At 35.4% G+C, this 26556-nt stretch overlaps 2 protein-coding genes across 2 annotated transcripts; one reads left to right on the top strand and one right to left on the bottom strand.

The window, feature by feature from the left end:
- Positions 1 to 1023: 1023 nt before the first annotated feature.
- Positions 1024 to 9575, bottom strand: ubfd1 (ubiquitin family domain containing 1). The gene is made up of 7 exons (XM_028455182.1): positions 9388 to 9575; positions 5838 to 6110; positions 5540 to 5748; positions 3684 to 3749; positions 3492 to 3597; positions 3329 to 3411; positions 1024 to 1464 (listed from the first exon to the last, which is right to left on the bottom strand). The coding sequence occupies exons 1-7, from the start codon at positions 9401 to 9403 to the stop codon at positions 1354 to 1356; spliced, it is 864 nt and encodes a 287-aa protein (XP_028310983.1). The 5' UTR covers positions 9404 to 9575; the 3' UTR covers positions 1024 to 1353.
- Positions 9576 to 10911: 1336 nt separating this feature from the next.
- On the top strand, positions 10912 to 26320 carry LOC114468448 (UNC93-like protein MFSD11). The gene is made up of 13 exons (XM_028455347.1): positions 10912 to 11286; positions 12433 to 12488; positions 14545 to 14652; positions 14739 to 14818; positions 16565 to 16661; positions 19172 to 19230; positions 19397 to 19541; positions 21017 to 21066; positions 23053 to 23118; positions 23200 to 23325; positions 25262 to 25436; positions 25526 to 25661; positions 25893 to 26320. Exons 1-13 carry the CDS (start codon positions 11197 to 11199, stop codon positions 26040 to 26042), a joined length of 1338 nt encoding a protein of 445 aa, XP_028311148.1. The 5' UTR covers positions 10912 to 11196; the 3' UTR covers positions 26043 to 26320.
- Positions 26321 to 26556: the final 236 nt, after the last annotated feature.

Below are 26556 nucleotides of genomic sequence, written 5' to 3'. Positions count from 1 at the left end.
CAAGGCATATTTTTTTCAAAAATTAAAAAAATAAATAAAAATTGAGTTACGACCATCATTAGATCCTAAAAACTACTGCAATAATAATGCACATACTGAAACAGGGCAAAGAAAGCAGTAAGCCACAAAAAATGACAAAAAACTAAAACCACCCAAAATCATAAGTAAAGCTATAGCAAGGCATATTTTTTCAAAAATTAAAAAAAAAAAAAAAAAAATTGAGTTAGGACCATGATTAGATCCTAAAAACTACTGCAAATATAATGCACATACTTAAACAGAGCTAAGAAAGCAGTAAGGCACAAAAAACTAAAATGACCCAAAAAAACTAAAATGACCCAAAATCAAAAGTAAGGCTATAGCAAGGCATATTTTTTCAAAAATTTCAAAAATAGAAAAATTTAGTTAGGACCATCATTAGACCGTAAAAACTACTGCAATAATAATGGACATACTGACACAGGGCTAAGAAAGCAGTAAGGCACAAAAAATAACAAAGAACTGAAATGACCCAAATTTAAATTTTTTTCAAAAATTTCAAAAAAAAAAAAAAAAAATTGAGTTAGGACCATTATTAGATCCTAAAAACTACTGCAAATATAATGCACATACTTAAACAGGGCTAAGAAAGCAGTAAGGCACAAAAAAATAACAAAAACAAAAATGACCCAAATTCAAAAGTAAGGCTTTAGCAAGGCATATTTTTTCAAAAATTTCAAAAAAAAAAAAAAAAAAAAAATGAGTTAGGACCATAATTAGATCCTAAAAACTACTGCAAATATAATGCACATACTTAAACAGGGCAAAGAAAGCAGTAAGGCACAAAAAATAACAAAAAACTAAAATGACCCAAAATCAAAAGTAAGGCTATAGCAAGGCATATTTTTTCAAAAAAAAAAAAAAACAAATTGAGTTAGGACCATCATTAGACCCTAAAAACTACTGCAAATATAATGCACATGCAATGAGCTTTTAACAATTTACGACACAAAAAATGCTTAAAAACAACAGAGAGCAGGCGACTTATTTCATTAAATAATTTTTATTTATTTAAGAACAACTGAAGAAAAGTGTTAGCAATTTCTGTACAGTTTGTTTTTCTTGTTTTCCCATTGTTTTGCTCTAGACCTTGAATGTTCATTGGGGCTGAGAAATGATACGCTGCCACATAGTGCACATTGAACCTAAAACAATAGGATTAGTCCACAGGCATTTGTCAGTTTTCTTCAAATATTTCCCTCCAATATTTTTTTTCTTCTTTTAGCTTGAGGCTTGACTCCAGTTTATTCTATTGATGGGCTCCTTGTCCTGGACCCCAGTTCATCATTGTCAAAACCCAAAACAAGAGGCACATTAGAAATACTGCCATTTTCCAAGGACTGTGTCTTTGATTGCATCCACAAACTGTGTAGGCACCCAGTAGACCCAATACTGAGAGGCTTCTGTGGGACCCAACTGGAAAGCCTGCAGGAGTGGGAGAGAAACTGTGAGAAAATATTCACAGAAATTATATAACTAAGACAAAAAAAAATCAATACCATAGGGGAAAATACATACTGTATACTGTATATATTATTATTTAAATTTAATAAACAGTAAACATTTTGACAGCAAATTCAGATTTACTTTAAGTCATAGTCTTTTTACTAAAATGCAACTTTGCTTTAATCAAAAATTATTTTTAGGCCTATTTTAATATAGTCTGGTTTGAATCAACTAAATCATATTAAAATACAGTCGACTAAAATATACAGCATAAGAGTTAATGCATTTAAAAAATAAAAAGATTTAATTACCATTGATCCACCTGATATGGGATTGTAATGTTTGTAAATAAACAGACAGATTTGATCTGATCAATACATAAGACCACATGATCACATGAGTTCCGATTGGATTTCATCCCATGTGACAAAATTATAGATAAGATAGATGTATAGATTTATTTCAGACTCAGGGTCCACTATAACCATACAAACAAACACCAAAACACATAAAAAGTAGAGTTTCACTTAGTAATTTTTGGACGTAATACTAAAAATCTTATTCTCTCTTTTCTTTAGATATAAACTTTTCTGATGCCTTTAATCATCAGCAGAGAACTTCCATTATTACCAACAATATGAGACAATAATCTTGGGTATTATTAAATGTATAATTACAGTAGGAGAACAGCCACAAAGTGTTACTTTTGCTAAGCTATGTTAGCTCTTCATCTCAACCAAACTTTGTGGCAAACAGAGATTCTTTCACACCTAAAGGTTGACTTTAAAGAAGTCAGTGACATTTACCATTTCACAGCAAACAATGACTCTACCCAGTGAACAGTTACTGTACTTTAACTTAAGTTCAAAGTTGGGATGAATAATGTAACCCATGTTACTTGACCTACTTTTATTGTGAAAACGTTCCGCCGCACTACGGGGTCTCCGCCTACAAAATGAGGTCATAGTTGTTGTAACTTCTGGGCGATCGGCTACCCAGGAGCAAGCATGCTAAAATCCTCTGGTGAACCGGCACAAAAGTACCAAACTGAATTGATGGATGGATGCTGAATAAGCAATCTTTGAGTCGGATTCAACGGTGAGTGTATCGGTCCGTTCGGTTTTTTAGAGTATGATCTTTGGAGGAAGAGCTCTCTGATTTTCTTGTTTTTTTGTAGCAGAGGTGCTAAGCGCTATCTGGAAACCCGGCCACAATCCGGGACTCTTTACAATTCTTCTGATCGAAGTTGCATCAAGGTCAGGTTTTTTATTTGCCTACAAAAAACCCCTACATGACCCGACTCAGCAGATGGTGAGCTACCCCTTTTCAACCACGCTGTGGTAGGAATCAACCCTTCTGTTTTTTTTCTGCTGGATCTTGGGACCCCTACTTTAAAAAAAAAAAAAACCCAACGGAAACAAAATCATGAACTAAACCTTGGACTCTTATGAATTGAAGAGCCACAACTCACCACATGAACTGAGTTGTTTTGTTTTTTCCTTCTCTTTTGTTCCCATTGTGCAAATGTCTAATATATATGTTTATTATTGAATATCTACATATATATATATATATTTGTATATAATCTTTGAATTTCTAATATATACTGGTTTGCAAACAGTTCTGATTTTGCCTGTTTTATTTACACACAGACTCCAGCTGAGATGAATCTTTCTGATTGGCGGTAATACTTATTGTATAGCCTATCACAGTCAGTCCCTCTAGCCTAAATAAGCGTTACAATAAAACTTAACTTTGGCGTTTTTTTTCCCTTAAAAACACATTTAAAGACACTTTGCTCTGCGACACGACAGCGTGCACGTGAATATAAAAAGTGATCTACCATCATGTGATAGTCCTCGTGGCCTTCGATGGGTTCAGACACTACGTTTTTAATGGAGCCCATTGGGACCTTCTCTGTTCTCTCTGTGGAAACACACGCACACACATACTGTAAATATTCACTTTTGATGTTTGAATGTTGCTAAATTCGGCGCCAATCTTACCTTTTGTTCCAATCCACAGCTGATCCTGCTCCAGTTTAAAAGTTAGTCGAACTTTTCCTCCGGACTTGTTAAACATTCCAGATAAAGGCACTGTGGGTAATCGTTCCTGTGTGATGGGGAAAAGCAGCCGTCAGTTACTGGTCTTCTCTTTATGACACATTCTGTGTTTAGTGAGGAATCAGCATCTCTGACCTTTGTTCCTTTAATGGCTGGCATGATGTCTTCTGGTTTACCTTTGTCCAGAACCTTCCGATGTTGCTGAAAAATACATTCCAGATTAAAGATCACACACTCTAAACCAGGCGTGTCAAACTCATTTTAGTTCAGACCAGTTTGATCTGTAGTGGGCCGCAGATTTTAGGTGGAGAAAAAGAGCGATTTCAACTTTTTTTATAGCCTTGTTTGCACTTCCTTATATAACTGATATACTGTACAGTATGTGAGGCACTAATCCAAGCAAAAAGTGGTAAATGGACTTGATTTTATATAGTGCTTTATCCCCACACTGAAGCAGTCTCAAAGCGCTTTACATATCAGCTCATTCACCCAATCACTCTCACATTCACACACCAGTGGGACAGGACTGCCATGCAAGGCGCTAGTCGACCACTGGGAGCAACTTAGGGTTCAGTGTCTTGCCCAAGGACACTTCGACACATAGTCAGGTACTGGGATCGAACCCCCAACCTCTCGATCAGAAGACGACCCACTACCACCTGAGCCACGGTCGCCCTTGACAGATATCAGTCCCTGCAGGCTCTTCACTTACATTTCCATTATTTTGTGACCAATTTTTAAATAATTTGCGGAAATTCTGTGGAATAATTTGAGAAAAATCTCAAGATTTTGGAAAAATGTAGATTCTTCCAACAATTTGAGACCAAAAATGACAGCCATCGTGTGATATGAGAATTGGGAAAACTGTGAAAGCTGCAAATATTGTGGAGTTTTATTGAATTAGTGTATTTGGATGGTCTGATATATTTACAACTGAATTATTAGGCAATTCACACAATGATTCAAGTTTTCTCTGTCATTTCTACTTTCTCCTATGAGCCACACTGGATGCTCTAAAGCCAGGGCCGGCCTTCCCGACAGGCAACACAGGTGGCCACCGAGGGCCATCTGCCTAGGGCACTGAAAGACCTAAAGCCAGCCCTGTCTAAAGCACATATGTCTAATCCAAGGCCCAGGGGCCAAATCCGGACCATTATAGAATCCAATTTGGCCAGCAGAAGAAAGTAAAAATGACAGAGAAAACATGAATTATTGTGTAAATTACCAAATAATCAATTTTTAGATATCTCAAATTCACAAATTTAATAAAAGTCTACAGTATTTTTAGGGGCTTGCTTTGTTCTTTTGTTTATATCACATGAATGCAGTCATTTTTTATAGCAAATTGTGGAAAGAACTCCCAATTTTTCCACAAATCAATTTCTCACAAACAATTGGTAATAAAATCCAGAAGTTTTGAAGTGAACTAAAATCAAAAAGTAAGGTACGATGATGTTAAAAATGTTATTTTTTCTCCACCTATAATAATAATACATCAATTTTATATAGCTTTTTTTCAAAGTAAAAGACTTTGCGGCCCACTTGAGTTTAAACTGGTCTGTATTTGGTAAGTAGTTTGACATCCCTGAGGGCCAGATTTGGCCCCCAGGCCTTGAGTTTGAAACGTGCTCTCGACCAGCAATTCTCAACTGGTGGGTCGGGACCCAAAAGTGGGTCGCGGACCTGTACTGGGTGGGTCGCGGACAGTTCTTCAAAACTAAATAAAAACTGAATGTCTCATGTTGGACTTGTCTTATATTTTGAAAGAAACTTTTCTTTTGACAGGTATGCTGTGAAATGCATGTAGCACAGGAAAATATATAGATTTATGTGTTTAAAAAGATGATATATGTGTTGTTTTCAACAGATTTTTTTTGAAAAACTAAAGTTAGTTGGTTTAATTCTAAAAACGTAGGTCACAGTAGGTCCCAGGGGAAGATCAGTTGAGAACCCCTGCTCTAGACGATGTACAGTGACGTGATGAAACGGACCTTTTGCCTGCACAAAGGCTCCTTCTTGTTTTCCTCAGCTTTGACTTCCTGCTGCACCACCTCTTTGGGCGTGTTCACGGCTAATACGTCATTCATCGTGGATCCCACCACCATTATTTTTGCGCCACTCGTGACCTTAATGTCACGTAGCGTCTTGTCCTCTGGAAGCAGTCCTTTGTACATCACTTTCTGCATTGCTGGTGGAAGACCTGAGGAGGTGAGGAAGCACATCTGGGAAATCAGAAACAACATCTGCTGCTACGTTGAGCTCCGGGTTTCAACAGACCGCACTACCTACCAGTGAGTGAGTGAATCCTGTCTTTTAATTTGGCGCCCGTGCTATCCACGGGGATTTTCAGATCGTATTTGTTCTTGTTCCAGATTATCTTCAAGTCCACCGTTTCCTGCTTGTCGTCTGCGTCGTCCCCGTTGCTAATACTACTACTACAGTCCTGAGTTGTTGCGTTTCCTGCGTCCGTGTGCGCTGAGGCCTCCGAGTCACCTTGCTCTACGTCTTCACCCAGTGGCTCAGCTTCTTGCGCATTACTTTCCATTCTGACTTCATCACTTCCTGAAAGAGCAGACAAATGGTTTATTGTTTTGTTTATTGTATATGGGTTAAGTTCTCTACACACAATGATAGCCAGGTTAAAATAAAGCCGGTACATTTGCAGAAATAACACGTTTTGTAGAGTATATGATTCATTTATTTCCAGCTAGGCATTAAAACAAGCACAAAAAAGGAATTACATTCCATGCAATCAAGTCTGTATCTGACACTTGAAACAAGATACAAATTTTTTTTTAAAAAGAATAAAATAAATGCCCAAAATGGAGTGAGATGAAGTAAAACTTATTTGAACCCACCCCAATGTAAAAAAAAAATAAAATTCGAGAAAAAAAATTAGTATGTAGAATTTAAAAACATAATAAAACTGAGTTGATAGCAAAACATTTTCTTAAATGCATTTGCTGAATAATCTTGCCTCTAACAGTTTTTTGTGTTATTTTTGTAAAGACTGTGAATGAAGGGGAAAAAAAGCACAGAAAGCACCATCAAAACCGTAACAAACAACTAGTCACTATATGTAAAGGAGCTGCTTCATCAGTGCGATGTGAACTAATCAGAACAGAGAGCAGTGATTCAGGGAAGGATCAGCACACATTACCTTAATCAATCTGTTTCAAACAGGAAAAAACTGAACACTAACACTGCCCACTTGTCACTAATCATCACTATTATTACGTTTATCCCTTTTGTTGTCCAAAACCAGACTCTATTCTTTACGGTGTGGACTCTGCTCGATCAAATCCAGCGCGTTTGATTTCTTAAAACCGTTCCTGAACCTTTTCTTTTTATTATTATTATTATACTGAGTTTTTATGAGAGTGAAAGTCTACAACACACCCCAGCATCACCCTGTGTCTATATGTTTGTCTTTATCCCATTGTGCATCGAGCAGCCACATGTTTTAGGTTAGAGAACACCTCTGCTGATGCCCACGTGTTCATGGTCAGAACCTTTGGTGAAACAGGCAGCTCAGCTACAAAACAAAAGCCTGTGATGCACTTTGAACCCTGACAACTTTCCATCCAAAACACAGCACGGAACATACTGTAGATCCATCTACAGCAGCTCATCCACACGTGTGGAAATCAGAAAAATGTTTTTCATCCCGTTTACATCTTTTAATAAATCATGACACTGCAGTCTAGATGTGGGAACCTCTGGGTACCTTACGATACGATACGCCGCTCACAATAACGATTATCTCACGATATGACGATACTGCGATTATCGATATATTGGTCAGAAATCAATCTATGATAATCTATGACATAACAACAGAAAAAAAGATTAAGTGAAAAAATACAATTTTTATTTTATATCTCTGAAAAGTGTCCTATAAACAGTGACACTATTTTAGTGCAACATTCCTGTAAATAAGTGTCAACATACCAATGTAAATGAATAAGTATCTCCAATAGTGCTTTCTGTAAACAAAAAATAGGGTCTTTCTTACCAGTGACACCATAATAGTGCAATATTCCAGGAAACAATATATTGGTTCCTTCAACAAACAGTGACGTGTGAAGACCTACCTACCTTCTGTGAAAACCAACCTGCACATTTTAGTGAAAAAACAGAAAAGGTTTTGAAAATAATAAAAATAAATCTTTAAAAAAAAAAAAAATTAAAAATGAAAGCATTATTTTTACATCGATACTTAGCGCGAGCATATCGATAATAATACTCAAGAGCTACAGACATCATAGACACCAGCATCACAACTAATATATGGGATATATCGCTTTTTAAATATTTCATACCCATGTACTTTTATACTGATTAACTTTTTTTCCCCCTCCAACTTTCTTTATAGAACTTTTTGAACAGTTAACAGACATACAGAGTGCAAGAAGTTAGGAATCACAATGAAGACAGTTTTAAAAGGGGCACATCTAATGCAAACAGGCCCACACCCCACCCCACCCAACCCCGTCCCACCCAGCTAGGCCAAGTAAAGAAGAAAACAAAATAAAGAAACAAAGAAAAAAATAAATAATGAAAATTACAAATTAGATCAAAAAAATAAAAAAAAAAAATAATAATAATAATACAATTAAAATAAATAAATACACAATAAAATAAAAAAAAATATACTGATGAACTTAGGGATGTCCCGATACAACTTTTTCACTTCCGATACAATACCAATATTGTAGCGTTGAGTATTGGCCGATACCGATATGATAACAGCACAAATCCTACATACTTTTATTACTTATTTTGTAGTGTTGAATGTTAGAAAAGGCTTGATCAAGTGATGTTACTCAAACAGAGATAATAATAATAATAATATATATCGGAGATTTTAGATGCAGTCCAATAAAATCTGATATTCGTTTTCTGGCTGATATCGGACCCATATCAATATTGGATCGGGACACCCCTTTGTATATCCATGCCCTTTTATATCAATGAACTAAATACTGATGAACTTTTTATTCTGACAGATCTTTACCATACCTTAGGTTGTTTTTATGATGATTTTGTCTTTTTGGCTTGAATCTTTGAACTGTAGTTGAATGTTGCATGTGCAATGTCATTGTACTTGTGCAAAGACAATAAAACAATTCTATTCTATTCTACAGTTCAACTCATTGATAAAGCTTTACCAGTTTGGCTCCTTATTTAACAGAGACTTCGCCAAATTCACCAGAGTTTAGTTAAATAGCTATGGTGAACAAACTTTCCAGTTTCTAACACATCAACACTGAGGACAAAATAAAAAAAAATAATAGAAAATAAAAAATACAGAATAGTGTCTATCATGTGATTTAATGAAGAGATAGTCAGAGTTAGAAGTAGAATAAATTGGTTATAATGTTATACATATATATTTTTTTTTTGATGACGTAAACTGTCGAATTGGAGCAAATACGGTTTCATTTTCACTCCGGCATGCACTAACGTTTTTGGCCACACAGTTAAATCCTGTATTAAACAAAGCGTGTGTAGCTACCCCGTTGTTACGAGGGTTAAATAAATACAGACTATTTAACCAAATACCTTATCCTCATTTAAAGACACAAAACACCCAAAAGAAAACCCAAGAAGTGCTCATTTATTCCTCTCTGTGTGTCTGATGTTAGCCGTAGTCAGCGTTAGCTCATGACACTGCTCAACATTTATAAAAAATAATAATAACAACAACGAGACACTAAGTACAGTACAGTGTGTTGTTTACACGGCAACACAATAACTGTGCGGTGGTTATAAGGCGGTATTGAATTGAGAGAGTGAAGATGTTAAAGAAAGGCAGAGGTATTTTGTCACTACTCACCATCCTGGGTCGCCATGATGATTGTGTACAATCTGCAGCAGGCTGTGGTGCGCGAGCTCACAGGAAGCGGCGAGTGTAACCTGAGCCGAATACAACTCACACTCTGCTGTGATAATCCTCTCCAGTGACGACAAAACAATAAAATTAAAGTTAGACGGATTGTAACACGACGGTGTGAATAAAAAAAAAAAAACACTGTAAGAAGCAGCAGCTTAAAAGTGTAGCTTCAGTTTAATCATTGAAAGTGCGCATGCGCACAAAAACCCCCCGTGTGTAAAGTTTTTCTTTGTCAAAAAAATGATAAATTTCTCTCTGTAAAGCAGTATTTTATTGATACAATGTATTTATAGGAATGTTTGTGACACTAGCATTCCCGTGAAAGCTCGAAACCTGAGAAAATAATCATTCACAGTATTATGGCAAACCCGGAAATGAGAGGTGGTGTAGTTTCTTGTTGTACTTCTCTTCTTTGTTTATACTTTGAACACATATTATTTGGCCTTATTTCAGGGTTATTACAATTGATACATATTTATAATTATGGCGTAGTTACGATTGTAATTAAAAAAAAAATATGTTGCTGTAGTAATCGTAATGAAATTATAATTGAGTTTAGATTGCTTTAAAATTATAATTTCCATGAAAATGTCAACTATAATTCAACGCAAAATTGTGGAACCAGGTTGCAGTTCTATGTACAGTTGTACACATATGTAGTGAATATTCATTAAAATATGTTTCATGTCAAGTTTTCCCACATTTTACCATAAAAAAATAAATGAATAAATAAATAATAATAAAAAATAAAAAAATCTAGGGGTTTACTGCCACAAAGAATGGTCAAATGCCAACACCAAAAAAATTAAAACCAATATTTTAATTCAGCCTAACAGATTTAAAATGAAAATTATTATTATTATTATTATTATTATTATTATTATTATTATTATTATTATTATTATTATCTATCTTACTTTATTTTTTACGACTGTAATGTTTGTGTATCTGATCCTCATTTTTTACTTAATTATACACTTATTTAACGTTTATTCTTTCTTTCGTCTTTGTTAAACGTTTTATTATTTTATTTGTGATTTTAGTTTTCAGAAAGTGGCTGTAACAAAAGCAATTTCCCCCTGATATTTATTTCAGCCTCATTAAATGTGATTTATTATAATTGAACTTGAACTGAAAATAGATAACTCAAAACGTAATTGCAACTGGAAAATGTAAGTGCCCCTGGTCAGTTGACAGACCTGGGGCAAATAAAAATAAGAATTTATTTATTTATTTGTTCATTCATTCATTCATTCATTCATTCATTCATGTATTTATTTATTTATTTATTTATTTATTTATTTATTTATTTATTTATTTATTTATTTATTTATTTATTCGTTCATTCATTCATTCATTCATTCATGTATCAATGTAACCTCTAGGTGTCAGCAGTGGCAAAAGAATGTGAGTGAGGGCGGTTTGGGCTGAAATGAGGAAGAAGAAGAAGAAGAAGTAGAAAAGTTTTATTGGGAGATCGGTGACGTCACGCGTAGGAAAAAGCGTCCCTTCCGAGTGAAAGAGCGAAAGAAATATTGTTTGTAATGAAAGTCACAAGTTGTCATGAGAGTCTGGTTTAAGTGGACTGAAGTATTCATTCCTGACTGTGTCACACCGTCACTGTCCTCCCGGGTTCTTCCTCTGTTTCTAACGCTGTTATTTATTCACTCACTTTTGTCAAGACATCACAGACTGGGAAACGTTTTGTTTTTTGTTTTTTTAATGTGATGTTTGGACCTTTGGAATGACGCCATGGTAGACAGACGGACTTTCAACGTGGTACTTTTGGGTGTTGGGTTTTTGTTCATTTTCACCGCCTTTACTACATGCGGGAATGTTGAGGTAAGATTATTAAATCAAACTAAAACCTAACGTTCGTGTCTTTTATTCCAAGACTATCATATATATATATATATATATATATATATATATATATATATATATATATATATATATATATATATATATATATATATATATATACATTTTTATTTCAGATGGTTTTTATTCAATAAATGGAACGGTTTTGTTGTCTCTCATCTGTAAAACCCTCGGTGAAATCCAAAGTTTAGACCTCTGGCTACCAACACTGGGCCCGCGGGCACTAGGTAGCCCGTATGAACCATGTGAGGGGCCCTCTAGTCACCAATGACCTCCATCTAAAATCTGATTTACTTTCCAGGATTCAAACTCAAAAAGATAAATACATATGAAAGATGTAGGAAGAAGAACTCGGTAGAGTTAAACACTGCAGCATGTGATAAAGTTTTAGTCTTAAATGTTTATTTTTACTGAAACATTGTGACAAATGTTTTTAAGTGCTGCAGAGTTGGTGTATGGGTTGTTGTATGTTATAATATATAATATGATATATTTTTAAAAACGCAAGGTGGATTTTCGTAAAATATGACACAATTGTTACAATAACAAATGTTACTTTATATGATTAGTTAACAGTTGTTTGTTAGTAGATCATAAAATAGGCACATTATAATGTTTTATGAAATCTAATGAAAATGAAACAATTGCATAAATTAGGATAAATAAATTAAAATGCCTACCTACCTTTTGAAGTTACCGTACTGCTAGACTTCCTTATTATCTAACTATCGAGTTAAAGTGAAACCAAGAATATTGAGTATTTTAGAAGTGCTTTTCTAACTGGTAACCCTTTGAACTATTCAGTACAGATGAAGTAGCTCACAGTTAGAAAGGTTGGTGACCCCTGGTTTTGACAAATCAGCCACAAGAGTTGAATTCTAAACCTAGATTATGTTTTTTTTTTTTTTTTTTTAAATTCAACTTCAGGATGTCTCACGAGCTGCAGGAAACTGGCCAATCAGAGATGCTGGTCGCATCTCGTGAGTCTGGTTTGCTTTAATGGTCAGAAAATGGATTAAACCAGTTAGGGAGGTTTTCAGGACTAATTTAATTAATGGTTAACTTTTTACAATGTGCTGAGAATTAATGTTCTTGTCCTGATTCCAGCAAACTGTGGTGAAAAGTCTGAGGAATGATAGTTTCTCTGGAAGCGGCTTTTTCAGGTAGGTAAAGACATCCATCTATCCATCCATCCATCCATCCATCCATCCATCCATCCATCCATCCATCCATTCAATGTTGGATACACCTATAGTAGCTAGTCCATCTCATGGTTCTTCCACTGATATCTGAGACCTGGGTTGGGGTCAATTACACTTTTCAATTACAATTACATCCTCAATTATCCATGTTCGATTACAACTCAAATACGATTACGTTGACTGGCATTTTTCTTTTCAATTACAATTAAAATTACTATTTTCCTCCTGAAAGTCAATTACAATTACGTTCTCAATTACTAAAGTTTAAAATCAATTAATCACAAATACTGATCCTTTAATAAATAACCAATGAAACATAACTCACCTCTTGTGCTAGTTTTCTGTTAGCATCTCTTATGATAACGGGTCAGTTTTGTCCCATGTCTTAAATCTGCTGTAAAATACACAAAAAAATGTTATCTATCATCTAATTTGTTTTTCACCTCTTAGTTACCTTGTTAGGCTTCCTTATCCATGAAAATATCGTTATTAATATTTTTGGTGTGGGTCAGTATAGCCCTAGATAAAAAATAAAATGTAAATCCATCCAAAAGAGAAGTGACAGGTATACACTTAACTCACTCTCTGTCATTGACTCATATATACGTCATTTTAAATCCAAACGCTCACTGCCATTGACGCATATATGCGTCAATTGTGTTTTTCGGCTGGGGTTGCTAGGAGACAGTGTGACGGAGTTCTGTGAATATCAGGCTTGTACTAGGATGTAGTGACCAACTGGAGGCCTGTAGCCGTGATTATCACCATCGATGGGAAGGGACACACAGGGACGAAGGAGAAAATGGCGCTACGTGAGAAGACGGTGAAGCTCCTAGCAGCTCACACTGGGCCAGAGGATGTATGGGGGGTAGCTGTTCTGAAAATGGCTAGCACTGATTAATATCAAACATATTTTGATAATTGTTAACTACAAACAGTGGGGCAAAAAAGTATTTAGTCAGCCACCAATTGTGCAACTTAAAAAGATGAGAGAGGCCTGTAATTTTTTATCATAGGTATACCTCAACTATGAGAGACAAAATGAGAGGAAAAAAAATTCAGAAAATCACATTGTAGGATTTTTAATGAATTTATTTGCAAATTGTGGTGGAAAATAAGTATTTGGTCAATAACAAAAGTTCATCTCAATACTTTGTAATGTACCCTTTGTTGGCAATGACAGAGATCAAAGGTTTTCTGTAGTTCTTCACACACTGTTGCTGGTATTTTGGCCCGTTACTCCATGCAGATCTCCTCTACAGCAGTGATGTTTTAGGGCTGTCGCTGGGCAACACGGACTTACAACTCCCTCCAAAGATTTTCTATAGGGTTGAGATGTGGAGACTGGCTAGGCCACTCCAGGACCTTGAAATGCTTCTTACGAAGCCACTCCTTCGTTGCCCGGGCGGTGTGTTTGAGATCATTGTCGTGCTGAAAGACCCAGCCACGTTTCATCTTCAATGCCGTTGCTGATATAAGGAGGTTTTCACTCAAAATTTCACGATACATGGCCCAATTCATTCTTTCCTTTACACGGATCAGTCATCCTGGTCCCTTTGCAGAGAAACAGCCCCAAAGCAGAATGGTGACAGTGTTTAATTAAATTATAACTGACAGTTTGTCCATATAATTTCCATGCCAATTACAACTACAAAGTCAATTATCTGAACTCAATTACAATATGATTATGATTAGAACAGCAACAGCTTTTTTCCATTACAATTACAACTATCATTCTGTCATAATTGTATTTATTTATAGTGGATATTACGTGATTACAAATATAATTGACCCCAACCCTGCCTGAGACGCACACACCCATCCCCTCCTCATGGTCCATTGAGACACTCCATTCTAACATGCCTGTTTTTGAATTGTGTGATTCACACAATCTGCAGGTAGAACATGCAAACCACACAGAAAGACACACCCTGGGTATCCTATTTAACTAGTCTTTATTGTGCTATTTGCTTTGAAACTGAAAGTTCATGTTGTGTTCTTATTACTTTCCCTGCAGCCTTGGAATCATCTATGGAGTCTTCTCCTTCTCCAACCTGCTCGCACCAACAGTTGTTACAATTATTGGTCCTAAAATAACAATGTTTCTGAGTGGGATACTGTACAGGTACATTTTGTCATGTTGTCTTGTTCTGATCACAAAGCAGACTGTGACAAATGCAGATATTCACTGAACAGTGTTTTTGTCTATAGTGGCTACATCGGCGTGTTCATCAGCCCCTCCACGTGGTCCTTTTACTTAACCTCCATACTCATCGGCATCGGAGCAGCCAGTGAGTATCTCCTCTACAAACCCTATTATATTATTAAAACAAATACATAAATTAAACATTCTAGTAGTGCTAATAGTCTTAAAACATAGTTTAAAGTCTTTTCTATCAATCAAAACTTACTCCATATCAGAAGGTTTGTTTCAAAATTGATCTTAAACTATTGGGTTGCTCATGCTCTGTGTAGTATCATTACAGCAGCTGATATCAGATGATAATCAACACAGCAAGAAGACAGCAATGTGGTTACAAAAAAAAAAAAAAAAAAAAAAAAGAGGATGTGAGTGTCACAAGACAGCAATTCTCCTGCCAGGTTCCTCTTAGGATGTAGTGAAAGGTTCCTTTAAAATGTTTTGATTTCTATAAATTATTATTATTATTATTATTATTATTTACAAAATGTTCATTAGAAACTTTTTAAAACTTATTTAAAGAGTAAATAAAATGACAAAATTAGTCTTGTTTGGACTCATTACATTAACCGACAATCATGCTACTCATTTTAAGTGTTTTTTTCTTCTTATTTGTTGAATGAATTAAAGAGTTTGTAATGTTTCGATAGTGAACCAGAGATAAAGTTGTTGTAATCATCCAGAGGTCTGTTCTATGAAGCTGGATTTCCACTTATCGCTCCTATCTTAACTTCCAGGATTTATTCCTTGTGTGCTGTACTGGTTAAAGGTCCCATGTCATGTTATTTTTCACCCATCTCCATTTGTTCTAATAACTCCCAAAACATAGTATTTGAGTTTTTTTTTTTTCCCAAACTCGCCTGTTTTCCAGAGTTTTAGCCTCTGAAAAATCACTTTCTGAGCAACTCTACACAAACAGGCTGATTTGCAGCTTACTTATGTACAGTATATTCATGAGTGGGCGTGTCTATAGACGGGACACTGACTTCCTCCTTCCCGCACAGTGTCGTAGGCCCAGAGGACAGCCTGCCCTCCTCCCACCCACTCCATAGCTGAGCTCATGCTGCTTTATTTATTATTAACCAATTGATTACATTAATTTTTAACTTTCAACATAATATCTACAGTATTCTACAATTGAATAAAATAAATGAAAAATGAATTGGGGGGAAATTTGAATCCAATATTCGTTTTCAGGCTGATATCGGACCGATATCGGATCGGGACACCCATAACTCCTCTATTAATCTGAGATTAATGTAACACAACCTTGAATGAGTTGAAAATTCCTGGGATCCTTCAAACAACCCCACTGACAAATCCCCATGAGGGATTCTCTGCATATCAAAATCCCAACTTTCTATTCAGAAAAGCCAGGCCATGCGTGTTCTCAGGGCTGATTCTGAATCACATTTGTTTATGTGATCATTCTGGCAGGATTGCCGCATGAACAATAGCCAGAGATATGGAGGCACATAAATACTTAAGCGTGGTTGCCTTTGGTTTGTGCAGCCCCAGCGAGCTCACTTTCTGTGTCAAAATACAAATAGAGTTTAATCATGCATGCTGGGATTATCCTGACTAGGATCTGACGATGTGTATAAACAGTATATCCCAAATTAGACCGTAAATGGGTTAGGGGCTGTTTGCCTGTACATGTTGTGTATTTAGTACACAGAAAGCTTTTGTTGACTGAGCATTCACCAAAAAATAAGAAGTTAAAGTGTGATGAATTTTCGCCCCCTCAGGTCAAAAGCGTTGCATAAAGATAATTCGTTTTTTTTTTTTTTCCCCACGTGAGCATTTATAAATGACGTTGATCATTCTTTCCCAACAGTGCTGTGGACGGCCCAAGGACATTTCCTGGTGGAGAACTCGGATGCTTCCACCATCAATAGGAACACAGGGATGTTTTGGGCTCTGTTGCAGTGCAGGTATGAAGCTGTTCACTCAGAATACAAGTGTGTCTCACAAGAGGATTTTAATAAAGATTCAAACCAAAAAAAAAAAAAAAAAATTCAAACAAATTGCAACTGTCACCCTTTTTTTTTGGTTTATTGCACATTCTAAACTTGTTTCAAAGCTGTCGCCATTTTTTTTGGGCGCCAAGTAGAACATCTCTGCATGTATTAACTATTGATAAAGAACAATGCAAGCCATTTATTGCATTTTTTTTTTAAGTGAAATAAATGATCACAAAGTCAAATCTTTGGCATCTGTGGCTGAACTTTATTTTCAGTTGTGTTTGGAAAATTATCGACCCTGGTAAACATATAAATAAATATTAACTGTGGACATTTTTACTCCCCCCCCCCATTTATTATGCTTTATTTAATGATAGTTCTTCTTTTAGATGACTCATGGCGTTGTCAAAAATGAAATAAATAAATGTAATTTCACTCCATTTGCATTTTATTGTTATTATTTACCATGTGTCAAACTCTAGGACGGCATGGTCCACTTAGTGTTGGGAACAATTTAATTTAGCAAGGAATTACTTGCGTTACAGAGGCTCGAGAAATAATACAAATAAAAATAATAAACACTAAAAATGTACATAATTAAGTAAAATACTGTTAGCAAATCAGGATTAAATACAAGTGCACACATTACAGTAGAAAAGAAAAAAAAGGATTAATAATAATATTATACATATGTACAAATATATACAACAATCAAAGCTGTGAGGTTACAGTGATGAATTGTACAGACTGTATTTAGAAAGAAAAACAGGTATTATTATGTATTTCAATCATCTGCTTGAGTTTCTACTTGTGTACACACCACAGCCTCTTTTTGCTCTCACATTCAGACTCCAAAAAACTAATTTGTATTTGTTAAAACATGCAAATTAAATTAGTCTAATCATTACAGCGACTGAAAAGGCTTCCGAAAGGGCAACGCTAATCTGAGTTGACGGTGGTGATCAGCACCACGTTGAACTCAGGAATCAGTTTTCCACAGCCCACAGAAACAGAAACAGAATACCAATGAAAACCACTGTTATCTTTCATGTGAATGAAAAAAAAGCCTTTCATACCTCACCTTGGCTCTGAGCTGCAATAATTGCTCATCTACTCTTTTAGTTTTTTTAAGTTTAAGTAGACACATAATTAAAGATGGAATTAGATCACAGCGGCAGCAATGTTAAGCATGAATAGCAAATAAGCTGCTTTGGGGAGAATGAAAGAAACACCCTCAGAGAGAGAGAATACAGATCATTGTGTTTCATGTAATGTTTGATACAAGCAAGACAAATGTGCAGAGTTCCCAGTTACAGTCATCAGACCACATCATTTTATAACTGGCTCCGTTAAAACCCATGTGCCTTCTTTTACTAGTATTTATTACTCTGAGGTATTCAATGAGAGCACTTAGAATCAAAGGTCAGTTTTGGATTGACCAGCAAAGAGTGATACACATAAAACGTTATGGACAAATTCAATTAAACTGAGGGTGTCATATTAGAATATAACAATGTTTAATTACAGCAGATGGAATCCTAAATGCCACTATTGTAATTATGATTAATACTAATAGAGATTTAGAGTAATTACTGTCACGAATGGGAGAAACAAAAGTTTGCTCTCTTTCCTACAGGAAACTAGATGTACATGGAATGCAAAGCTACTTGTGATTTGTGAGGCTTTTATAATATATAAAGCTTTTTAGAAATGAATCAAAATGCATACGAATTGAACAGAAATATTTTATTCAAGTCCGTGCTATAGTGGCCAACCAATCTGTGGACTTTTTTAAATTTTGGCCTATTATTATTATTATTATTATTATTATTATTATTATTATATAATAATAATAATAATAATAATAATAATAATAATAATAATAATAATAATAATAATAATAATAATAAAAAACACTTTAGAGTAGCCATTAAAGGTAAAAAGGAAAAAAAATATATAATATGAATATACAACAAAAAAGTAATAATAATAATAGCATGGATGTGCATGGGAGAGGTAGAAGCCAATAGGCTTACAAATAAAAAGCTGATTGTCTTGGAGAAGCCAAAATGCTTCCACACTTCTTTGCTGTAAAATAAAATAATAAAACAAAAAAAAAACTTTTTTAGTAAGTTCTCTAGTAAAGGTGACATTATTGTAGAGGTAAAAAAATTGTGATGTATTATTAGCTTCACATCCAGGAAACGTGAAGAGCTATGCGTTTAGATTTGCCTTGTGAATTACCGAGTTGTTTTTATATTTATTTTGAAAAGACAACTCGTACCAAATACACTATGTTTTGTTGGTTTTTAACGGGTTCGTCATATATTGAATTGGTTAATCACATGGCATTAAAGGGTCTCCAAAATGCCAAAAAAAAAACCATTTTAAAGACACAATCCATATTAACATATATCAAAAATGTATTTATGTGTTATGCCATTAATAGAATCTCTCTTCTTTTTTTTTTTACCTGACAGCATGTTATTTGGCAACCTCTACATTTATTTCGACTGGCGCGGAAGAACCGAAATACCTGGTATGCTTTTATTTTATTATTCAATCGTGTTGAGATAGTAAAAGCCAAATGTTTCAAAGTGATGAAAGTAAACAATTGAGAAGACTGTGAGTTATTGATAGCTGTGTACACACGTCGCTCCTGCATAATGCTGTTGATGCAGCTGTAGTGTTTGTTTTTCTTTCAGACAGCAGCAGGAAAAGCATTTTCCTGTGTTTGCTGGTCACCTCCATTCTGGGCACACTCAGCTTTCTAGTGCTGAGAAATATCCGTCATGAAGAGGAAATGCTCTCTGAAGAGGAGGGACAGGCACTGCTCTCATCTCCAACGATGTAAATAAACCGTTTGAATGCTTCTAGCCTTTTCATTGTACCGTACTTTCCTTTAGAAACCCTAAAATACCCAAACCACGCTGCTCTGAAAGAACCCGAAAACACTTAAACTTCACTTCCACGCAGTCGACCTTGTTGAGCGACACTTAAACTTCCCTGTGGATTATCACTTCCTTTCAAATACCCGACCATAAATTTCTCAAGGCCCCTCAAAATGACTTATCGTCTCTGTTTTAGCACTTCTGCCCTTCAGTAAAGTGATGCCGACCATTTTTCTTTGGCTCTATGTAATTTAGACATAGTCGAGCTTAATCATAGTGTTTTACACAAGCAGGGCACACTCAGAAAGAGATAAGACACAGATTTTCGCCTTGAGAGGAGTCAAGGTTGATGATCAAAATACAACATGGAGCCTAAAGTGTGTAGAAACGAAGCAAATTACTCGCTTTTATCACAGTAGAAATACTGCTTTTCAAAACTACTCCAATACAAGTAAAAGTAGCTCAGTTAAAATATTGCTTAAGTGAAATTACTATAGTATTTGCATTAGACAAAATTTAATTTAAAGGTAATTCCAAATTTCTAATGTGAATTTCAAATTGCAAAAAAAAAAAAAAAAAAAAGAAACACTGATGGACGATCTGTTCAGTGTTTATAGTAATATAGTACAACTGAGTCACTCTGTAGTGTTTAATGAACTACCGTAAGATTTAGGTTTTCGATTTTTATTACCACATCAAACCAACCAAATCACCATTATTTAGAGAATGAACAAAACTGTTTAATAAGTTATTTTGTGTATATTTGTTGTCATTTTGTGTGTTTCGTTGATGTTTTGTGTATTTTTCCATTATTTTTGTGTATAAATGTCTTTCTGTGTATTTTTGTTGTCCTTTTTGTATACTTTTGTTGATGTTTTGTAATTTTCTTTTGTATAATTGTTGTCATTTTGTGTATTATTATTGTCTTTTTGTTTATTTCTCTGTAATTTTTAAAAAATGTTTTTGGAACCATTATGTGTTTACTGTACTTTTTGGGGTTGCACAAAATGTAAAGTTCCATCAGAAAAGTTGAAAAAGTGGCAGCTTTAATGGATGGTGACAGAATAAAAATATCAATGCAATTACGCTTTATGGGCTTATGAAGGCAGACTTCTAAATGCTTTGGAAAATATGTTAAATGTTGAACAATTAATAGCATTTTAACAAATACATCAAATTTAAATCTGATATTTACAAATACATTTTTTTGGGGGGGGAGCAGCAAAATCGATTGAACAAGTTATATTTATGTATTTAAGTCTATTAAAATAAATTAATCTTATTTGTGTGAGTCACACTAAACAACTGTTTGATAGTAATCCATCTTCGGTAAACTAAGCCACCTGTTATTTACTGTAAGGACACTGTATCGTTGACATTCCTTCTAATCAGCATTTTGTAAAAGATAACACTAATTGCATTTCTTCTGTTCAGGTACAAGCAGAGAGCAAACACTGCTGTGCAAGATACCAAGTCTGAGCTAAGTGAGTATTAAAAAGCCCCTGATGCAGTACACTCCACCTGTTTTGTGTAATGTAATCTAGAGACTCACTCATTTACAAGCAATTACTGCATTCATTTTGCATCCATATGTATGTACACAATGGATCAGTATGTGCATGCTGATGCAAAGTGGAAATGAGCAAACCCAGTGTACATATGTGCTCAAAATCTGTGGCTGCATAATGAAAAATGGTTAGAAAGACTAATGATATGTCCCAAATCCATATATCAGCGTGTTAAGTGAATGTTTTATGGTCGCTCTGGAAAAGTAAAATAATGAAGTGCTTGCCAACCAGACTGCATGCATGCCAGATACGATGTAATACGATTCCCCAGTTTGCTCATAATGTTCATCTTTCCACAAAAGCTCATGGCATGAATTTTCAATTCTTTATTTTTTTTTTAATGACAGCTTTATTTTTTTTTCTCCCTGAAGAGAAAATGGATCCTTCAGGGGATTCTTGATACAAAAAGGAAAAAGATAGTCAATAAGTTTAACGTCAGTTCCCAGTCCACAAACATATGGAAAGTGATATCAACCACAGTAAAGCTCAACTAGTACATGTCTTCAACTTAGGTTAACTAGTGCACAAGTACACTTTACTAGTCAAGTGAAAAGTCAGTATTAGTAAAAAGAAGTTTAACTAGTACTATGATTCAATGCGAGCAAGAACGATTTAATGTTAACAAGTTCATTGTTCCACCTGGTCTAATGTGACAGAGCACAATTTTTTTGCGCCATGAAGCTTTTAAAACCGGGAAAAATCCACAATTTAGCCGCGTCATTGTTTAAGCCGCAGGGTTCACCGCGTGAGAAAAAAGTAGCGGCTTATAGTCCGGAAAATTACGGTATACTTTTACCAGTAAAACAATATTTTTGTTTACAAGTACACTCAACATCTCACTGGTAGTGTCTACTAGTAGTACCAGTTAGCTAAAAGATTAAGTTTTAGTACTAGTAAACCTAATGCAAATGAGGTAGCAGGGCTTATAACCAAATCCAGCTCTCTGATTGGTTGTAATACTTTCAAAAACTAATGTAAGACTGATTTTTTTTTTGTGTGTGTGCAAATAATGCTTACTAGTGACACATTTCTTTTGATTATTATTACTAGGGGCACTTTTTGCTTCACGAGTAAAGTGTGCTCATGCATTAGTAAACCAAAACTGAGCGCATTTGAGCATTAGTAGAGCTTAACTATGGCTGATATCACTGATATCAAATTTATGCTCAAACGGCTTTTCATAACACATGGATGATAATCCAATTAATGTCTCCAATTTAACCACAATAGTTCAATTGTTTGTTTTTGTGTTCTTCTACAATTCATTGGAAAAGGTTGCCATGTGACACACAGATGGATGGGAAGACGCTGTGGAAGGAATAGAAGGAGACTTTATTGTCCTTTCTCAATAATTGTATCATACCTTTAACCGTTTCCAGCCCATTTCTCAGCTATCAGCGTGAAAGGAACAGGCGGTCCCCGACACTGTTGTCTTTCCCTCACATGTAAAGAGTGTTTTCACATGGATCAAAGTCTTCTGGCATCACCACAGGGTAAACACAGAGGCCACCTGCGTAGGGTTTATTTCAGATTAAATCTTGTTTGTCAGCTAGAAACTGTGCTGCTCCTGCACCTGCCGTCAGCGCAGCCCTACGATCTGATCAGATTGCTCTTAGTCTTCCTGTGTTCACCTGCATTAAAGGCAGCAGGGTTATCAAAGATGCACCATGATTCATGTCAAGAAGTCACCCAGTGGGATTTCTTCTGCTAAAATGTGAAGATCTTGGACTGCCTGAGTGACAGTCTATTCTCTCTAATCCACCGTCTGCGTCTAAGTGTGACTTTTTTTGGCCCCAATGTGACATATTTTCTATTTTTTTTTACCTTGCACGAAACCAATTTTAAGGGAAAATGCGTCATTCCAAATATAAAGTTTTTTACATTTGTGCACGTTTCCCTTAGAAATCATTCTGCAGCTCCTGAAGACAAAAACTATCCTGCTGCTGAGCCCCTGCATGGCATATAGCGGTGAGTCAGGCACATTCAGCTTGTTTTTGACTGCAGGCAAAAGGCTCGGAGCTAAAGCTGCCTCTTCTTTTTGATCTGCAGGCCTTGAGCTGTCTTTCTACAGCGGAGTGTATGGGACGTGCATAGGAGCGACTACACAGTTTGGAGAAGCAGCAAAAGGATTGATCGGGATCTCTGGGATCATGGTGGGCATTGGAGAAATAGTAGGTAAATGATCTTGTATTTCTGACAGCACAGATAAATCCCATAGTATAGGCAAAAAAATTGAAGCACAATAAAAAATAATGGAGACGATCGCTTTTTTTTGTTGCACCACAAACAGCGCGGAATCTTTCTCATTTTCACGAATTCCTGGTATTCTCATAATACTGATGCACACACTATAACACAAAGACTAATTTGTTTTAGAAAGTTTACAAAAAATCCAGAAAAGAATGAATGTCTCTCACTTAAATATAAGTTTCTGCTTTGTGAACAATGCGATATTAATATTCTTTATTCATATTGCACATTATTTTAGCACTCAGTGATGAAAATATTTTTGTTGTTTAAGCTCATTATTGTTTTCATTGATACCAAAATCCATTTAAATTGGAAAAAACTTTACTTCTCGTGTCAAATATTGTTATGTGAATATTTTAGATTAATCGAGAATAATTAGTTACAAAGTCTGTAATCAATTAGATACATTTTCTTAATTGAGTCTCACCACCAAAAAATATATAAAATGTTGAATTTGGCACTTCAAAGTTTGTTTTCATCTCTAACGTAAACAGTGTTGACATTTTTGCGCATTGCATTACGGGATACATTCTGATATTATGGGAAAAAACTAGATGAAAAATGTAAAAATACTTCTATGCATCCGTTTACTACACTCCACATCCCAAAATGCAATGCGAGAAACTTTAACAAAAAAATATAAATTGCAGAGTGTTTATAGTGGAGACCAAAACAAACTTTCGAGTGGCATTTTCAACCTTCCTTTTTGTGGTAAATGACGTTTGATTCATCGTTCTATGATTACGCTATGATTTTATCCAACTACAATATTTGCATTTCTTGAGGAAAATGCAAGTGAGAATGCAGGTGCTGGACTGCATCGCACTGCATTAGCTTAGCATTAGCCTAACATTAGGATTAGTATTAGCTAACATAAGAATTAACCACGCATTAGCTAGCATTAACATCAACCTAGCATTAGCCAACTGTTAGCATTACCCTAGTATTGGTAATAACATTAGCCTAGCAATAGCAACAGTCTAGCATTAGCACTAGCCTAACATTAGTCTAACTATTGCATTAGCCTAGCATTAGCATTAGTCTAGCATTCAAATTAACCTAGCATTAGCATTCGCTTAGCAATAGCATTATCCTAGCATTAGCATTAACCTAGCAATAGCATTATGCCAGTATTAGAGCTATCCTAGCGTCAGCATAAACCTAGCAATAGCATTATGCCAGAATTAGAACTATCCTAGCGTCAGCATTAACCTAACATTAGTCTAGCAATAACATTAGCCTAGCATTAGCATTAGTCTAGCATTGTCACTAGCCTAACTATAGCATTAACCTAGCATTAGCTTATCAATAGCATTAGCATTAGTCTAGCATTCAAATTAACCTAGTATTAGCATTCGCCGAGCAATAGCATTATCCTAGCATTAGCATTAGTCGAGCATTCAAATTAACCTAGTCTTAGCGTTCACCTAGCAATAGCATTATCCTAGCATTAGCATTACCTAGCAATAGTATCAACCAAGAATTAGCACTCACCTAGCATTAACACTAACTTAGCATTAGCCTATTAATAGCATTAGCATTAATCTAGCAATAGCTTAACATTAGCAATAAGGTTAAAAAAGGCTGAAATAGGTTGAAATGGGTTGACGGTATTAACTGTTGTTAAAGGTTGAATGGTGTGAATCGGGTGAAAAGGCTAAAATTTCAAAAAGAAGTGAATTGGAACAAAAATTACACAAACAAAAAGTTCAAAAGTTACAAATCACAAAAGCAACAGCACACATCTCAGGAATTTTCGGAATGTTTTGATCCAACTAAAAAAAAAAAGAAAAAACAACCAGAAAAACAGCTATCATGCTAGCAGCTTTAAATCTGTTGGAATCATATCTTTTCTCTTTAGGTGGAGGATTGTTCGGACTGCTGTGCAAAAACAGTCGCTTCAGACGGACATCGGTGGTGTTTCTGGGAATGGTTGTGCACTTCATTGCTTTTTATTTAATCTTCCTCAGCATCCCCAATGATGCTTCCATGGTCTTTGAAACCACTAGCAAAAGCATCCCTTATTTAACACCTAGGTGAGTGAATTCACCACTTATTTCATACAGTATATCCTATATGATAACAGCAGCGTAGTGTCTCATGAATGAATGAATGTCCTCTCCAGCGTGTCCATCGCCATGCTGTGCAGCTTTCTGCTGGGACTCGGGGACAGTTGTTTCAACACGCAGCTCTACAGCATCCTCGGCCACGTGTACGCAGAACAAAGCACGGCTGCTTTCGCCATCTTTAAATTCATCCAGGTAGATCCCAGTCTCGCAAATTCCCAGACAATGTTGGAATAAGAATGTCCAGATGTTGAATAAATTCATCTGGAAGCTCCAGGCTGACATGTGTCTCCAAGTAGTCTCTCCATAACCCAAGGGGGTGTCATGTTTTCTACACAGTGCCACTATGAATATTTACCTTTGTGGTTTCACAATCATCCTATAAGCAGCTTCCTGTCACTGTGTGTGTGTGTGTGTGTGTGTCAGTCTGTGTTTGCAGCGGTGGCGTTCTTCTACAGCGCTTACCTGCTCCTGATGTGGCAGCTGCTCATGATGGTCATCCTGGGCTTTACGGGAACGCTCAGCTTCTTTGTGGTGGAGAGGTTGCAGAATATATCTGTGGAGTTAGAGGAGTAGCTGAAGAAAGGAAGTAGGGTTGGGCTCAATTGTAATTGTCATTGCATAATTGATCATTAATTACAATTGTGACATAATTATAGCTGTAATTGTAATTGAAAAGCATCTGTTGCTGTTGTTATTGCAGTTGGAATGGAATTTATATAAAATTTCTAAATTACAATTTAATTAGACGCAAAACTGTGGAACCATGTTACAATTCTATGGTTTACACATACATAATTAATAGTTAATATATAAATATGTTTCACATTGTTTCCTACAACCTGTCAGTTCTCTTGAGGATCATTTTATCATTAAAAAAAATGAAATCGAGGGGTATAATTACACAAAAAAAGGCCCAACCGCCCACACCAAAAATATTAATATCAATATTTTCATGGATAAAGAAGCATAACAAGATAACCAAGAGATAAAAAAAAACTAATTGGATGATAAATAATATTTTATAGTTGTTCAAAACCGAACCGTTATCTTAAAAAAATGCTAACAGATAGCTAGCACAAAAGAAAGG

This window comes from Gouania willdenowi, chromosome 8 (assembly GCF_900634775.1).
Source record: "Gouania willdenowi chromosome 8, fGouWil2.1, whole genome shotgun sequence".
Classification (NCBI taxonomy): Eukaryota; Metazoa; Chordata; class Actinopteri; order Blenniiformes; family Gobiesocidae; genus Gouania; species Gouania willdenowi.
This window is presented reverse-complemented; position numbering and strand designations above follow the sequence as displayed.

Bases quoted from the DNA above. Each gene is read 5' to 3' on its own strand.
- LOC114468448 (XM_028455347.1), top strand. From the start codon at position 11,197: ATGGTAGACAGACGGACTTTCAACGTGGTACTTTTGGGTGTTGGGTTT. The intron at 23,326-25,261 runs GTAAATGATCTT...TTTTCTCTTTAG, and splicing joins GGGCATTGGAGAAATAGTAG to GTGGAGGATTGTTCGGACTG. The intron at 25,662-25,892 runs GTAGATCCCAGT...TGTGTGTGTCAG, and splicing joins CCATCTTTAAATTCATCCAG to TCTGTGTTTGCAGCGGTGGC.
- ubfd1 (XM_028455182.1), bottom strand. The intron at 3,750-5,539 runs GTCCGTTTCATC...TGTATTTTTCAG, and splicing joins AGCCTTTGTGCAGGCAAAAG to CAACATCGGAAGGTTCTGGA. The intron at 3,598-3,683 runs GTCAGAGATGCT...CCCATCACACAG, and splicing joins CAGCCATTAAAGGAACAAAG to GAACGATTACCCACAGTGCC.